The sequence below is a fragment of the Apis dorsata genome, unplaced genomic scaffold (genome assembly GCF_000469605.1).
Source record: "Apis dorsata unplaced genomic scaffold, Apis dorsata 1.3 scaffold_87, whole genome shotgun sequence".
Classification (NCBI taxonomy): domain Eukaryota; kingdom Metazoa; phylum Arthropoda; class Insecta; order Hymenoptera; family Apidae; genus Apis; species Apis dorsata.
In genome coordinates this window covers 705,825-723,716 of record NW_006263385.1, presented here as the reverse complement: position 1 = coordinate 723,716, position 17,892 = coordinate 705,825, and the positions used below count along the sequence as shown (strand labels likewise).

The 17,892-nt window shown below is 28.3% G+C and overlaps 3 protein-coding genes across 6 annotated transcripts in view; 2 read left to right on the top strand and 1 right to left on the bottom strand.

Annotated features, from left to right (window-relative positions):
* Positions 1–2,137, top strand: part of LOC102676268 (eukaryotic translation initiation factor 2A) — a 6,173-nt gene extending 4,036 nt beyond the window's left edge. The window contains exons 10-12 of the mRNA XM_006611377.2: positions 72–176; positions 242–429; positions 521–2,137. Of these exons, the coding sequence (XP_006611440.1) occupies positions 72–176; positions 242–429; positions 521–646 (419 nt within the window). The 3' untranslated portion in view covers positions 647–2,137. The remainder of the gene's footprint in view (positions 1–71; positions 177–241; positions 430–520) is intronic.
* Positions 2,138–2,580: 443 nt separating this feature from the next.
* Positions 2,581–17,563, top strand: LOC102676409 (probable ubiquitin carboxyl-terminal hydrolase FAF-X). 4 transcript variants are annotated; one of them, XM_006611382.2, is made up of 30 exons: positions 2,581–2,729; positions 4,059–4,271; positions 4,512–4,776; positions 4,894–5,119; positions 5,210–5,344; positions 5,423–5,579; positions 5,656–5,979; positions 6,075–6,332; positions 6,411–6,509; positions 6,615–6,886; positions 6,985–7,186; positions 7,274–7,603; positions 7,688–8,022; positions 8,106–8,346; positions 8,453–8,590; positions 8,748–9,017; positions 9,089–10,848; positions 10,938–11,111; positions 11,179–11,320; positions 11,404–11,708; positions 11,803–12,053; positions 12,118–12,293; positions 12,389–12,585; positions 12,672–12,799; positions 12,944–13,110; positions 13,195–13,460; positions 13,527–13,762; positions 13,848–14,041; positions 14,132–14,397; positions 14,544–17,563. In XM_006611382.2, the coding sequence occupies exons 2-30, from the start codon at positions 4,206–4,208 to the stop codon at positions 14,719–14,721; spliced, it is 7,758 nt and encodes a 2,585-aa protein (XP_006611445.1). In that variant the 5' UTR covers positions 2,581–2,729; positions 4,059–4,205; the 3' UTR covers positions 14,722–17,563. The 4 variants fall into 4 exon arrangements, with proteins under 4 accessions (XP_006611445.1, XP_006611441.1, XP_006611443.1 ...); XM_006611378.2 differs by having other exon boundaries at positions 2,582–2,729; positions 13,839–14,041; XM_006611380.2 differs by lacking the exon at positions 2,581–2,729 and adding an exon at positions 2,737–2,965 and having other exon boundaries at positions 13,839–14,041.
* Positions 14,529–17,892, bottom strand: part of LOC102676899 (N-acetylgalactosaminyltransferase 6-like) — a 13,875-nt gene continuing 10,511 nt past the window's right edge. Inside the window, exon 3 of the mRNA XM_006611384.2 lies at positions 14,529–14,950. Coding sequence (XP_006611447.1) covers positions 14,942–14,950 — 9 coding nt within the window. The 3' untranslated portion in view covers positions 14,529–14,941. The remainder of the gene's footprint in view (positions 14,951–17,892) is intronic.

Genomic DNA, 17,892 nt, shown 5'->3' with positions numbered 1-17,892 from the left:
ATATATATATATATATATATCTTGAAACAATAAAATAATTATATAAATTGTTTATAATTTTTTTTTATTTATAGCATCAAAACAAGTATATCGACCACCTTCTGCAAGAGGGGAAACTATTTCTTTTAAATTGCGCGATGATGAAATGTTCAAAGATAAAAAAAAAACTCCAAAATGTAAGATAAATTTAAAAGTAATTTTATACATACAACATGGATATCTTATTTAATATTTATTGTAGCTACAACAAAAGCAAAGAAAAAGACAAAGAAAACTACAAAGGAATCAGAAGCACTTGCATCTTCTCAATCAAATAATCCAAGTACAAATGGACAAGTTACTACAAGTACTGAAACTCAGAATTTAACTACAAATGTTCCTGAATGTGATAATTTGGAAAGGAGTAAGAAAATTAAAAAAATTAAAAGTGTAAGAATCTTTATAAATTTTTTAATTAGGAAATAAAATTTCCTATTTAAAATTTAGGAAGAAAAATTATAACATTTCTCATTTTTTACAGAAATTAGAGCAGATTTCAAAATTAAAGGAACTGCTAGTAGCTGGGAAGCAATTAGAAATCAATCAATTAGATAAGATCAAGAAAGAAGCTGATTTAATGAAAGAACTCGAAGAGCTTGCTTTATGATGAACATTTCAAATTGCGGATATGTATGGTTTTTAAAAAAAATCTAAATATTTCTTTTAAAAATGGAAAATGATCTCGGTCTCTCACATACGATATTACATACGTACAGAAGTTACGTTTGGCTGTACATAAAATTTTCATTATCTAAAGAGGAGATAGTGGGAACAAATTAAATTTTGAAAGTGCATTGAATAGGTTTCCACGTCATTAAAGTTATTAAAATTTAAAATATAAATTCTTTTTTTAAGCGATGATAATGAAATTAAAATGGTCCATCGCTATATCTTTTTTGATAGTTAGAAATGAAAATATTTTTTTTCTTCATTCTAATATTTCTAAATAGCACTGAAGAATTACAACAGTCCAATAACGACCAAGCTTCCTTATCGTATAGTCCTGTATAAGAATGTTGCATTATAAAAAACTTACCCTTTCTGGTATTACATTTGATAAATAAAAGTTATACTGTATAAATCGCGTTATCTTGAAATTCAATTTTTTGAAAAAGTTGATTTTTAATAGATTACGCGATTTACTCATACATATAAAGAGCATAATGTGATGGAAATAATATAACTATAAAATCGAATGCATATAAAATTTGTTCCTGGAGACAGATGCTGTCATTGCAATTTTTATGTTTATAAATTATTCCACACTTATTCTATTTTTGTTTTATCAATTTTTTCATGAAAATTTAGCGAGGGTTAAAAATAGACATATCATTTTGTGATTTCATAATTATCAAAGTCATTTCATGAATATTTTCTGAACTTTTCGTTCTTATATATATTTTTGTTTTGTGCCTTGCATTATGTTTAAGATTCAGATTTTATATTTTTCTTGCTGTCAAGGATTATAAGACTGGTCAGATTAAAGTACTATTACGTGGCACAGTGTAATAAATAAATAAAAAAACTGCCAAAAAATTACCAACTATATTCCACGACTAAAGGAACATTTTTAAGTAATAAAGAAAATTTAGCTTTTTCAATTAGTTAATTTTTTAAAGTACTGTTCTTCAATAATGTTTAAAGTTGCCCTTGCTTATTTTACAGATTGTCGTATAAACTTTAACAACAATCTGTGTTTTGTAACAAGGATAGTTGTTGTATTGTTTTAATTTAATATTTACTGATATTGAGATTTTTAGGTTTATTTGAATAAATAAATTTGTACAATATAAATTGTACAAATTAAGAGGAAAATAAATTTTTTACCTCATTTCTATTTTGACATTAATAATTAAAAAAACTTAAATGCAATTGGAAAAATCTAGTAGAAAATATGACTAAAATTCATTAAATTATAATTGTGAAAATTATGTATCATTACTTCTGACATATACATTCTATCATATACATATAAATTATGAATGATGAGTGATGGGTTTATCATAAATTGAATTACATAAAAAAAATCACAATGGCCAATGTTGTGTATACTTACATGAAATTTATGAAAATAAATTATTAAAAACAAAAATGTCAACAATATGTAATATATTTTTATAAAATTGTATCCTTCCTGTATTACAATATATGTATGTAATTTTCGTTAAAAATTCTTATTTAAATTTATCATTTCATTTAAATTACAATATGTTTGTATATTATTTAGATTAATATTTGAATTTATGTATTATATTAAACAAATATTTTTAACATTAAAGAAGTTACATTTTTAAAATATTAAGATAAATTCCTATAACAAGGGTAATATATATAAGACAATAGGGGTTGAAAATTTTTTGTACATATATACGTTATATTATTAGAATTTTTATAGGTAACATGAATTAAAGGAAATAAACTATTTATAGTAAAGTTTTTGAAACAGAATATTTCGATTAAAAAGTGAAATAAATAAAAAGAATTAAAAGAAGCGATGATCAAAATTAAAGGAAGTAACAAGAAGAGCAAGAAAATACACCAGAAACACCGTGAATGTGGTGTCAGTGGTCGTTTTGACTAGAGAACGACAGTAGCGCCGTAAGATAGTCGTGTTTACAGATTTACCAGTGAGTTCTACAACGTCACGTCAAAAAGTGCAACAAATTTCTACCACCATTTACTATGTAAAGGTGCGTTTCTCAATAGAAGTTTGATGCAATAATTGGTGATAATAACAAGTTTCTGTGTATCTTTACATGATTTTAACGAATCGGCATTTTCTTGAAAAGAAAATTTGAAAGATTTTCTTTAATACGGCAATGCTAATCGTTAGGATGGCCGCCATTTTGTCCGGAGGTGGCCCGGTTGAGTGAACGGGGCGAAAATAGTTGCTCCCTGGACACCGAGGATTGTTGAAATTGCATAGGTACCGGTTACGTGGGATCTTTTCACTTATCTCTAATTATCGAAAGAAATTTGACATTCGTAGAAGAAGTGCGCGTTTATGAAAAATCGAGACTTCTTTTCGTCGCCGCTCGACGTTAGTCCTTTGTAAGCACGCTGTATACATATTTCGCGTAATTTCAAGCTAATTTAGCGACGATTGTTCACGAAATTCTTTGGTCGATGATGCTTTTTCATCAACAGAAAGCTGACCGGATTGGTCGTTTCCTGATTCTAATTTTTGACGGTTGACAGTTCGGTACGTTTGACGATACACCCGAGAAATAAAGAAGTAGCAAGAGAGAGATCGAAAAAAGAGAGAAGGAGATAGAGAAATAATTCGCGACATGACATCGTACCTTTCATGAATTGCGAAATTCCAAAGGAATATAGACCCTTGGACGTGATTATTAGTTTCGTTATTAGTTTCGTGCGATCAAGTGGCTATTAACTTTTATGAAAGAATCGTTCTCGTTGATCAAAACGAATAATTGGAATTTGTTCGTTGAAACCTTAACAAGATCATGCTGTCATGCGATTTATAGAATATATGAAACGTTCTTCATTATCTACATTTATTGCACAGTCTTCGTTAAATTCTTTTTCTGTTAATCAACTATAAAATATAACGGTACCGATGTCCTTTGAGATGACTCCGAATTACATAGATTTTCTCTTACAGATTTTTCATCCATTCTAATTTTTCAATTAATTTACTTTTCAAAGATTTTAAATATTTTTTTATTTTATATTTTTTAATCATTCTTGTTTTTTACATAAATATTTACATATTATTATTATAAATAATAATAGATGTCTTAATAAACATACAAAGATAATAAGGCAATGAATATTTAATGAATATAAAACTGTTGTAAAATTAGTAATAATATAAATAGTTTATAAGATTTAAAAATATTTATTATTTATTCTTATAGTTTCTTTAATTATTAGATTAGTATTATATGTATTTAATTGAAAGATTATTTTTTATAATATCTAATATTTTTATATTTCAATATAAGTTGTACAAATTATATTAATTTTAATATAAAATTTTTGTTGTTTTGTTACAGATAATGTAGGTATAGTTTATTCAAACAAGGCCTTTAGGGTATAATTATATTTAATGTCAGTGAATGAGTTGGATGATTGTTATTGGTGGTGCGATTATTGGACCAAGAGGTATTGAGACAATTGGAATATAGCAAAGAGCACACAAAATGACGATTGCCACAAGAGGCCAAGGAGTAGGCATAGACCCTCCTGACAGCCAGCAAAGTACACAGGTATATAAATTATTCTTATATGATATATAATAATCATTTATCCAATTAAATATATAAATTATAATATAATATTTTATAATATTTAAATTATATTTGAAATAAATTTTTTCTATAAAATTCATTATAATGTTTTATATGATGTATAATTTAAAATATGTTTATTGATATGTTTATTGACATTATATTTATTTTTATCATTAAATTGAACTATATTATTGAAATAATATTATATAATAATAGATGCATAGTCCACCGGGTCCGCAACAATTAGCTGATACAATGTCAGGACTTCAACTCACGGAAAATGTGGTACAAACAGAATGCACCAATGATACCTTAACTTCAATAGAGGATAGTAATCAACTTCATGGAGAACCCGATTTTCCTGTTGCAAAACTCAATATGCTTCATGAAAAAATATCTAGTCCACGATGGGTTGTACCAGTTCTACCAGAACAAGAACTAGAGTGCCTGTTACAAGCCAGTATCGATCTTTGTAAAAAAGGTTATATATTATAACCATATATATTATAAATATTATAAATTATTTTTAAATTTTATTGAATTAAATATTATCAATTTTAATATGTATTTATTATAATAAATACAAATTTTTATTTAGGAATTGATGTACAAAGTGAAGCATGTCAGCGCTTTTTTCGAGAGGGACTCACTATTTCTTTTACTAAAATATTGACTGATGATGCAGTAAGTAGTTGGAAAATGAATATTCAAAATTGTATTAATGCAAACTGCGAGCGGTTGGTGGATCTATGTATTCTGAAATTAGATGAGGATTGGTTTCCTCTTCTTGATTTGCTGGCAATGGTTTTTAATCCTAGTAATAAGTGAGTTATTATTTTTTCCTCTTATAACTGTAGATATATTGTATTTCTATATTTCTATTACTTATATTGGCTTCTCGAACTTTGTTTTAGATTTCATACGTTTAATGCAGCAAGAGTTTCAGAAACTGTCCCACCGGGTAGTGATATCCCTGATGAACAGCTTTATGCCCGGCCACCTCCTGATTCAAGAAGTCCTCGCGGATGGCTAGTAGATCTTATAAATAGGTTAATAAATGATACTAATAATCTTTTTATTTTTTTATACTTTATGTAAGATATATTTAACTTTATTTTTTTTTACAGATTTGGCAGTCTTAATGGATTTGAAATTTTACTCTCCAGATTTCAAAACGGCCGAAATTTAACAGTACCAGTTATTTATGCTTTAATCAGACCTTTCGGTTTATGTTATGAACTACTTACTGTTCACACAATAGTTAAATATCTTATGCCTATTGTGGTAATTATTTTATGAAAAAATTTTATTAAAAAATTATATTTGAAATTACATTTTCTGTATATTTTTATGTTTATAGGAAATGGTGCCTGTAATTTTGAATAATTTAACTGATGAAGAATTAAAAAAAGAAGCAAAAAATGAATCAAAAAATGATGCAATATCAGCTATAATCAAAGCAGCCAAATGTTTAGTATCACGAGTACCACATCAAGAGGAAATGATTAAAAATTTAGGAATTCTAAGATTGAAAATGATATTGAGACTCTTGCAAATTTCTTCATTTAACGGAAAAATGAATGCTTTAAATGAAGTAAATAAAGTGATTGCCACTGTTAGTTTTTACCAACATCGAAATGCGATAGTTGAAGAAGAAGAATGGCTTACTGCAGAATGTATGGCGGTAAGTTCATTTTAATCTTATTAAAATTTGTTTTAATTCAAGTGCATATAATTTATTAATCAATATCGATAAATAATATTATTTTATTTATATAGAAATGGATAAAGGAAAATGGAGTTTTAGAAATTGTTTTAAGAGATTCGTTACATCAACCTCAATATGTTGAAAAATTGGAAAAGATTTTACGTTTTATTATAAAAGAACGAGCATTAACTTTAGAAGATTTAGATGCTGTTTGGGCAGCACAAGCTGGAAAACATGAAGCAATTGTGAAAAATGTCCATGATTTATTAGCCAAACTTGCTTGGGATTTTAGTCCTGAACAACTTGATCATTTATTTGAATGTTTTCAGGTGTTCACTATTATAAAATTATAATCATTATTATTTCATTGATTATTATAACTTAATTAAAATCTTTTTTTATTTTAGATGAGTTGGAAGACTGCTAATAAGAAACAAGGAGAAAAATTACTAGAATTAATTCGCAGATTAGCAGAGGATGATAAGGATGGAGTAATGGCACATAAAGTACTAAAACTTTCTATTTGCATATATAAATTTCTTTTTATTGCATATATAAAACTATATTACTATATTACTTTTAAATTTAATTATACTTTCTATTAATATTAGGTTTTAACTCTTTTTTGGAATTTGGCTCATTCTGATGAAGTGCCTACAGAAATAATGGATCAAGCATTAAATGCTCATGTAAAGATTCTTGATTATTCGTGTTCACAAGAAAGAGATGCTCAAAAGACAATTTGGCTAGACAAATGCGTGGAAGAATTAAAAAATAGTGATAAATGGGCTTTGCCTGCATTAAAACAAATTCGGGAAATATGCTGCCTTTATGAACCAAATCCTAATATAGCATGTCATGGACAACGGAATCATCATTATAGGTATATTTATTTAAATTTTAATAACATAGAAATTAATAATTTAAAATAATTTATAATGAAATTTTTTTTATTCTTTTCTATTATATTTTATCATATAGACAAGATGTTATAGAACGACTTCAAGCAGAACATTCTGCAGTAATTCTTGTGACGAACAGTTTAACAAACTATATGGATAAAATGCGACAGTTGGTGAAAGAAAATCCAGATATTGACGCAAATATTTATATGCATGATGGTCGTTATAACCATATTATGCAAGTCCAAGAAAGACTTAATTTTCTTCGTTTTTTGTTAAAGGTAATATTTATATTACTTAATATTTTCTTATGTATATTGATATTTTCTAACAATGCATTATTATAAATTTATTTATCTTTTTTTTAGGATGGTCAACTATGGTTATGTGCAGATCAAGCTGAACAGATTTGGCAATGTTTAGCAGAGCAAGGTGTATTTGTATCTGATCGTGAAGCATGTTTCAAATGGTTTTCAAAATTAATGGGAGATGAACCAGATCTTGACCCAGCAATAAATAAAGACTTCTTCCAAAATAATATATTACAATTAGATCCAACTTTACTTACGGAAAGTGGTATCAAATGCTATGAAAGATTTTTCAAAGCTGTCAATTCTAAGGAAGGAAAATTAAAATTGAAAAGAAGAACATTTCTTATGGATGACGTTGACCTAATTGGTACAGATTATTTATGGCGTGTAAGTAAAATTTAATATTAATTATTTCTTTTTATAATAATATTTTTTATATTATCATATATTAATATGGATTTCTTTATTTAGGTTGTGACCAATAGTCCTGAAGAAATTGCAAATCGAGCTATAGAATTATTAAAAGAAGTGAATACTAATTTAGGACCACGACTTCAGTCATCAGTTCTGGCATTTCATGTGACATATATAGGAGAATGTATGGACAGATTGAAAGCTCATTATGATACTGTATCCGTATTAAGTAAAGTATATCTTGAAGGAAAAGAAGAACGTGAGCAGCAAATGTCAAATAAAATTAAAATAGAAGCTATGAAGATGTGTCGTGTTATGAAAGTATTACAAGAATACATAAATGAATGTGATACAACATTTCCAGGAGAACGGAAAATATTACCACTACATAGGTATTCCTATTTATTTATAAAAATGACGAATTTTTAAAATAATAAGAAAGTATGTATTTTTAAAAATTTTTATTTGATTACAGAGCAGTTCGTGGGAAGCATCTATCTTTTATCATTCGTTTTGCGAATCCTGGTCGTAATGTGGATGATATAGAAATATTTACACATAGTAATGACACTTTAGGATCATTAAGGCGACAAATATTACGCAGAATTAAGGCCAATGGATCAAATGTAAAACTTGATTTATTTCTTAATGGAGAACCTTTGGAATCAACAGATGATAGAAAACTACTTTCTCAAACTCCATTAAGAGATAAAATGGTATATATACTTTTTCTCTTTTTAAAAAATAATAACAATCTTTAGAATTTTCTTTTAAAATAAAATAATAATGCAATAATTAAAGAATTAAGTATTTTTTATATAGCTATTGTCTGCGAAATTAAGTCAAGTTAATAGCAATTTGCCAAGTTCACCAGATAGTAGTTCAGATAGTTCTACTAGTTCTCCACATCATCCATATGATGGGCCAGATATAGAAGCAGAAAATAGTTTACCTGGTGTGGTATGTTAATTTATATAACTATTATTATGTATTTATATAATTAAATTTATATAATTAAAATTATAAAATATATATTATAAAATATAATTATAAAGTAGTATCAATTTAAAATTTTTTTTTTTTAATTAAAAATTTAATGATTTCATATTTATTACAGGTTATATCGCAAAGATCGCAGTATGCTACATTCTTCTTTCAATTGGCAGATCTTGGATGTAGTCTTCAACACGCGCAATTACGCGATGGTGCAAGAAATTTATTACAATTGGTGCCACCAGATACTCTTACTGTATCACGATTACAATCATTATTCGGTCACTGTAAAGATGATAACAATTTAGATAATGCTCTTTGTAATGAACAAAATACTACAGTAGATTCTTTATTTTTTACTGCAAGTTCTAGCCAAGTTTTATACAATTTAGAGGTAAATTTATCTAATATTTACTCATTTTTATAGTCTTTAAAATAATTCATAATAAATTATTTATATTTCAGGTTTTATATAGTTTATTAATGCCAGTTTTAGATCCAATGTCAGAAAGAGCATTTGAGTTTCAGTGTAATTTCATAAAGAGTGGCGAAGCTGGTGTTATTCTTGAAATGTTAACTAAAAATAAATTTTTACCAAATGCAGATGAAACTACGAAACGAGCAGCATATCTAACAGTCTTAAAATTATGTAAACTTCTATTAACGACAGTGGGTAATGTGATGGCTTGTGTAATGGATGAAATGCAGCAAGCTGGAATTTCAGAAAATCACGATAATCATGTTCATAATAATCGAGGTCCAGTAGCAGTTTTAAAACAAGCCTTACAAAGTGTACCTAATCAGAATACTGAATATATGTTGAGAAGTGTAGCAACGAATTTAGCGCAACATTTAGCGCTTCGAATGTTGTGTGGAGCAGCAGAATTTGACAAATGTCGACAACTTTTTATGCAAGCTCTTTCCTGGGAGTTACCAGATGTAGCTACTATTCGTGCCATAATTAGGCTAGCATGGGCGGCATCCACAGGTAATTTAAACAATATAAATGCATCTGCTGAAATGCTTCATACACTTCATGAAATAAACGAAAAGGAAACATCAAATAATCCTGACAATAACGATGTGTTAGTATGTAAAGAAGCATTAGAAGTTCTGACAATCGCTTTGGTATTGAATCCAACTGCATTAGAATCATTATCAAGAGATAAAATGTGGCATACATTTTTGATAGATCTTGTGCTCTTGAGTACATCAAGAGTGGTTAGAATGGCTGCGGCTGAACAGTTTTTTCTTATATCGACATGGTATAGTAGTGGTCATCAACCATTACTTTTTGCAATAACATTACTTTTCACTGTTTTGAACACTACTGTTATGGAACATGCAAAACAGAGTCACGAATATTTTCAGCTTTTATGTAGATTGTTAAATTTTGCACATATGTCGGGATGTCCTCTCTTGACAGCTGAAACATTATTGAACATTGAAATAGCATGGTTAAAAAAAGTACGGGACAATGTTAAAGAAACTGGAGAAAGTCAAGTTGATGAAGCCGTTCTTGAAGGTCATCTTAGTCTTACTAAAGAATTACTTTCTTTTTTACCTCCAAGTAAAAAATATGAACTTGGCTCTGATGAAAAACATGGAGTAAATTTGATTAAAGAATTGGTTGAAGATTTTGTATTTCCTGCGTCTCGTCTTATGTTGCAACTTCGTAGCACTGGAGAACTGAGTGCTTCGCAAGCGAGCCCAGTATGCACGACTCCTCAATCGACTAGCGCCGCATTTGATTTACTTGTAGGTCTTTGTGTAGGCTGTGTACCTAACATGAAACTTCTAGTCACAATGCTCACTGATATGTTCTACTCTGAAAGAGATGAACCGCTAGTAGAATGGGATTACTTACCACCCGTCGGGCTTAGGCCATTAAAAGGTTTTGTAGGTTTGAAAAATGCTGGCGCAACTTGTTATATGAATTCAGTATTACAACAATTGTATATGGTTGAGAGTATAAGAGTTGGACTTTTGGCTGCAGAAGGTGCAGCAATAGATTTGAATGAAGATTTTTCTGGAGAAGAAAGAATTGAAGGAGAACAAACGATAGAAACAAATGATAATGATACAAATGAAGAAAAATGTGGAGCAGATGAATCTCGAAAAGAATATAATATTGGTATTTTAAAGCAAGTTCAAGCAATTTTTGGTCATTTAGCATATAGTAAATTACAATATTATATACCTAGAGGACTTTGGAAACATTTTAAGTAAATATCTGTAAACATTTTTAGATTAGATTAGATTATTATCGATTTGTAATTATAAAAATTTATCAATTTTTTTATTAATATTTCAGATTGCAAGGTGAACCTGTAAATCTTAGAGAACAACAAGATGCAGTAGAATTTTTTATGAGCTTAGTGGAAAGTTTAGATGAGGCATTAAAAGCCTTAGGACATGAACAAATAATGAGCAAGATTTTGGGTGGTTCATACAGTGATCAGAAAATCTGCAAAGGTTGCCCTCATAGGTACCTTCTTAATTCTTAAATTTTGCTTTTTTCGGTAAACTGTAATACCGCATTACATTATCTTCAGATATTCCAAGGAGGAACCATTTAGTTTGATAAGCGTGGATATAAGGAATCATAGTAATTTATTGGACTCTCTTGAACAATATGTAAAAGGAGAATTATTAGAGGGTGCAGACGCTTATCATTGCGACAAATGTAATAAAAAGGTATGAATTTTAAATGTTTATATTTTAAATTATTGTATTCATAAAATTTATAATTTCTATTTTTTATTCAATTATTTTTTTAGGTTGTGACGGTAAAACGATTGTGTGTAAAGAAGTTACCACCTGTTTTAGCCATACAATTAAAAAGATTTGAATATGACTATGAAAGGGTTTGCGCCATAAAATTTAACGATTATTTTGAATTTCCAAGAGATTTGGATATGGAACCTTATACTGTTTCTGGACTCGCAAAATTGGAGGGAGAAGTTATAGACTGTGATTATGAAGAGTCAATGAAAGGAACTTGTACTAAATATCAATTAACTGGGATTGTAGTACATAGTGGTCAAGCTAGTGGTGGTCATTATTATTCATATATTTTACATAGGTATTGAAATATTTATGTATACATGCAACATTAATATTTATATATTATTTTTAATATAATTCAATTTTATTATTATTATTATTGTATCTATTAGGCAAAATGATGGTATTGCGAAATGGTATAAGTTTGATGACGGTGACGTTACGGAATGTAAAATGGAAGAAGAAGAAGAAATGAAATCTCAATGTTTTGGTGGTGATTATTTAGGAGAAGTATTTGACCATATGCTTAAAAGAATGAGTTACCGAAAACAAAAGCGATGGTGGAATGCTTATATGTTATTTTATACCAGATTAGATGTAGAAGAAAATTCTTTAATGAAAAGCGTTAACGAATTATCATTGTGTAAGTATTGTCTGAAATTTATATTTGTTGAAAAGTACTTATTTGAAAATACTATAATTTTTAGATACGAAACTAGGAGTTATGAAAATGCCCTCAGCTATTGAATATAGTGTCAGAAAACAAAATATCAAATTTATGCATAATCGAAACCAATTTAGTGCAGAATATTTTCAATTTATTAAAAAACTTGTATCTTGTAATCCTCATAACATCAATAGACAAAATATGAATGAAAAACTTGTAAGTTGATTTAACAAATGATAATATATATTTCATTTCATATATGATAATATTATTTGTCAAATATTTATAATTTTTAAAAATTATAATTATAGAGCCCGGAACAGGAAGAACTCGCAATGTTATCCGTACAATTAGCATCAAGATTTCTGTTTTATACAGGTTTTCATACTAAGAAAACTTTACGCGGTAATGCAACAGATTGGTATGATATCGTTTGCCACCATTTACGTAGCAGCAAATCAGTACGATCTTGGTTTGCTCATAATGTTCTATTTAATCATCCTCATAGGTAGGAATTTTTTTAAATATATATATATATGAATTTACAAAATACTGATATTTATTAATTAATTTATAAATTAATTAATTATCTAGATTTTGCGAATATCTTTTGAGTTGTCCCAGTACAGAAGTTCGAACAGCTTTTCTTAAAATATTGGTATTTCTTGCACATATTTCTCTCTTAGATGGACCGTGCGTGCCGCCTAGTCTAAATGCACCAAGTAAATATTTCAATTTATTATTTAATTTATATTCTATTGTCGTGAATATGAAATTTTGTTTTTTTTAAACTATATTATATAATAAAAATGAACTTATAAAATAATTTAAAAAATTTAATAAAAAATCTTTAACATATTTTTTAGCTATACTTTTGGATCCAACAGCAACGCTTAGTGATCATTTATTACACGCAGTTCTTTCTTTACTTCATCGTGAAATCTCGGATCATGGACGCCATTTGCCACACTATTTCTCACTATTTCATACATATGCATCGCTTGGTCTTGCTGAAAAAGCTCAATTGCTTAAGGTAAATTACAATTTTCTTTATCTATAAATAAAAAAATATTTAATTATTTATTTGGATTGTATTCATTCATATTTTTTATCATAGTTAAATGTCCCTGTTACATTTATGCTGGTTGCGATTGATGAAGGACCCGGTCCTACGATAAAATATCAGTATCCTGAATTAACAAAATTGCATCAAGTAGTTAGTATGTTAATACGCTGTTGTGATGTATCATCAAAAGCACACTCGAGTCTTGCACAGTCAGGAGTAGTACCTTTATCAAATCCATATGGTGATCCAGCATGTCAAAATGAATATTTGATGCCTATTCAACCACAAGCAGCAGATATACTCTTCGTTAAAAACAGGTTTGTTTTAAACAAATTGCATTTTAAATAAAAGATATAGAACAAATTATAATTTTTCTCTTGTAGTTATATGAAAAAATTAATCGAAGATGCAGATGTTAATGTTACTGAAGATACAGTAAAATTATTGCAATATTGTTGTTGGGAGAATCCTCACGTATCTCGAACCGTTCTCAGTGAATTATTATGGCAGATTGGATTTTCTTTTGCACACGAAATAAAACATCACACTGACTTATTACTTGCTGTACTTCTTATGGAAGATTCATGGCAAACACATCGTGTTCATAATGCTCTAAAAGGTACAAACGTTGCAGGTATAAATTTTTAATTTAAGAGATGTTAAAACTTGAGATCGTAAAACGTAATTATTATTAGGTGTACCAGATGAAAGAGAAGGTTTATTCGAGATAATACAAAGAAGTAAACATCATTATCAGAAAAGAGGATATCAATGTATTAAATGTATGGTACAGCTTTTCAGCAAATGTAGACCTGCACATCAACTTTTACATCATAGTTCTGAATTGAAAAGAAAATGGATACATGCTACCGACTGGCTTCACGAAGAACTCGATAAAGTATTGAACAAAAATTTTTTTTTATTATAATAGATTATAATAGTATAAAAAAACTAATTTATTTAATAATAATAATAATTTTATTTTTAGAGACCTTATACTTCTGCAGCACCATATACCCATGCATATAGTAATTGGTCTCCACCAGCTCAATCTAATGATTCTGCGAATGGTTATGTTTTGGAACGTAGTAATAGTGCAAAGAAAACATTAGAAAGAGCATGCGAACTTTGTCCTGATGAAGAACAGGAAGTGGAAGACACAAGCGAGGATTGTACGGAAGAAACAGAAAAATATCAACCACAAAACAGAGATATATTGCGATCGAGACGTAGTTTAGTCTGGGGATGTATAGGGTAAGATTTTGATAAAGAAAATTTCTTTAATTTTATTTATCATAAATATAGTATCGTAATATCGTAATATAGTTTTTTATCATAAATATAGTTTTTATTTCAATAAAAATTTTAATTTTATTTAATTGTTCTTTTATTTTTTTCAGTTATCCTGATGTTACTGTAATACAACAAATGCAAGAGGAACAACAATCTCAGCCTAGACCATCTCCAGTTCATACTCCTCTTTGGTCCCAATCTCCAGTTATTCTTACACCACCAGCTCATCAGTTACATAGTCCACAGAACTGTGAGTCATCACAAAATACCAGCCAGGATCCATAATGAACGCTACATATTGACGTTCTACCAAGTTGCTGCCTCGGTGAAACCATTTCAAGATATTTAGAAATTACTGCGCCAGCAGCTTGGTGCCGAACGATAGAGGCACCTGTACAAATATAACTCGCAGATTTGTTCTCTTTTGCTGGTATTCAAGAACTTGCATTTGTAACTTGACAGTTTTACTGTGGGCAGTTACTTTGAATGATACGATGTGGCATAGCTATCTGCACTATTGAGAAGAAAAAAAAGAACGATATTAGAAACAGCGATTATTAAATAAGAACAGAATTTTTACGTATTGATTGAGGCAACGAACTCTCATCGTGATTTTTTCTTATCTCTAATGTTCGTGTATTCTTTGTTTATTGCACTTATATTATTTGAACTTTAGAATATCGGAGAAAAAAAAAAAACATTTTCTTAGAAAGAAATCTTTAGAAAAGAGACAAGGAAAAAAAAAAGAAAAAAAAACGATTGAGCTAAAAATTATATTTGCCTCGATTAATGCATTTGAATTCAAGTGTAGGAATACGATAAGATTGTATAAATGTATAGCGAATAGTGTTATGGAATCCCGTCTCTGCCGGAATAGAAAACAAAGGTATAAAAAAAAAGAACATAACTTCCGTATGTCTATGTAAATTTGTTACTAATAAAAAGTTAAAAAATGAAACTTTCTAATGACCGAAGAATAAGGCTAAAAAATACAGTAGTTTCCGACTTAATTGAAAAGAGCAGAGTTACAAATCAAGAAAAAATTACACATTTACCAATATTTCACTATTTTAGTCTTTCAAATGAAATGAAAATTTTCTTGTACTTAATCTCGAATATCAAAGACAAAAAAAGGAGATAAAAAAGAAAAAAAAAGAAAGGAAAGTCACTTCTTCGATACAGCTATTTTAGCTGTATAAGAATTTAAACATACACCAATGATGCCTCCCATTGTGCTTTCTTTCAGTTCATCTAATTTGAGAAAAGAGTTGTGCCTTCGATATTGTGCGACTCCATTTGTATTTAGATAGTTGTTTAAGAATTGAATTGTTACTTCAAATTTGATTATATGTATTTTGTCTGTTATGTTTTTTGGGCTATTTATAAGAAATGATGAGAAAAAATTTGATCGAGCGAAATTCAAGTAGTTGATTGTTTAAAAATTATATAAGTAAGAAATGACAAATATGACGGAATATTTCTAATTTAAATAATAATGATGAATACACATATAAAAATGCGGCAGAATAAAAGGAAATCAGTTTATCAGTTTAACATAAGGAGTCGCAGTGCCGCAAAAAAGAAAATAAGCCTTGTTCAAAATCCAAAAATTTCTATAAAACGAAAAAAAACGAATGAAAAAATGGAATTGAAGAAAGCGTGACGGTAGCGACACAAAAGGGTATGAAATAAATATAAAAAGAATAACACTAATTTGTATCGTTCTAAGGTACGATCCATCGTTGAAAAAAAGAGCTATGGTCTTTTCGCAGTATTGTAAAAACAATTCTTAGTTTTCAATTAATAAAAGATGATAGATTAGATGGTACTGCTTATATACTGTTCGGTACTTTATCAGGAATTTGTATAAAAACAATGAAATAATAAAACATGGGAATAACAATAACTGCGATTCTTTAACATATGAATTGGCCATAGCTCTAGACTTATTAAATAATATGTGTTATATAGATATTATATAAATATTACTAAAGAGGAAGAAAGAGAAAAATAAAGTCACGTGTAATGAGGATATAAAGAAACCGTGTGTATACATAGGAATTCGTGCGATGAGAAAATCAACGATTATGTCAAGACACCAGGAAATAACGATATATTGATTACTGTTCGTATTTATCAAATATTCACGTTAAACAGTGTACCAAATTATATAATAGCTACTATCGGTTAAAATAATAATGGTACCTAATCTTACTCAGATATGTACATATGCAACTGCTTTTTATATGTGATAAAAATTATTATATTCCTATTATACATTGAGGTTAGTACGCTATTGTAAATCCTGGTTTTTTGTACACAGACTGTATGCTAAGTTCAATTTTTTGTTAACGGAGAGAATGTAGTTTATAATTATTTAATATTTAATTGTATCGCTAAAAGAATAAGCGTAACACGTCTTGTATGATATACATAACTTGATTATTTTCAAACAATCAATATCAGATTTAAGTGGTCGAACTTCGAAGTTTGTGTCATGATATATTAGTACTATAGTGTCATTTCTTTTTCTTTCTTTCTTTCATATTTTGTTCTCTTTCTTTTTTTTTTCTTTCGAACGAGCAATGATAGAGATAGAAAAGTGGATATGAGATATAACCGGGCAAATGATTCTAATTCACGGTTTAAAGAAACACGAATTTTGTGCAAAATATATCTATGAGAGTCGATCAAGATTGACCATCTTTAATACGGTAATTGCGAATAATCACGCTCGTTTTTTATAGTCAACGAAAGATAGTGGATGCAAAATTACATTTTTGCATGAAACTTAATTATACAGAGAACAACAACGATGAAAAATGATGCAAAAAAAAAAAAAAAAAAAAAAAAAAAAAAAAAAAAAAAAAAACTAAGGGTGTACAGTTATATACTTAAACAAAACGACACAAAAAAAAAAAAAAAAAAAAAAAAAAAAAAGAAAAAAAAAAGAAAAAAAAGAATGCAAAACAGAAAAGAAAACAATATTTCAAATCTTGATAACTGATACGACGTTAATCAAAATCAAAGGCAAATGCTGCACATGAAATAATGAAAAAAGATAAAAAAAAAAAAAAAAACTAAAGTTGTACAGTTATATACTTAAGCAAAACGACACGTAAAAAAAGAAAAAAAAGAAAAAAAAAAAAAAAAAAAAAAATAGAAGGTTCATTCATAATCCACTGACGCAAACCGTCATCGAAAAAAAAAAAAAAAAAAAAAAAAAAAAAAAAAAACGAAAACGAAAAAAACAATTATAATAATTCGACTGTACGCGAAGTTAATTTTCGTAAAACTTAAGGTAAAAAAGACAAAAAATAATAATAATAAGGAGAAAAGAGTCCCTCGTTGATGTCCGTTTAGTTTTAGTTGTAAAGGTAATTTTATGTATTAACTCGATCGACGCTCTAGTCAGTAAAATTAAATAAACGGAAAGAGATTAACGAACCTCGTTCA

What these genes read in the sequence shown, in the direction of transcription:
- LOC102676409 (XM_006611378.2), top strand. Translation starts at nt 4,206, where the DNA reads ATGACGATTGCCACAAGAGGCCAAGGAGTAGGCATAGACCCTCCTGAC. An exon ending in AAAATAGTTTACCTGGTGTG is followed by an intron (nt 8,591 to 8,747) that starts GTATGTTAATTT and finishes TATTTATTACAG; the next exon opens with GTTATATCGCAAAGATCGCA. An exon ending in ATACTCTTCGTTAAAAACAG is followed by an intron (nt 13,461 to 13,526) that starts GTTTGTTTTAAA and finishes TTTCTCTTGTAG; the next exon opens with TTATATGAAAAAATTAATCG.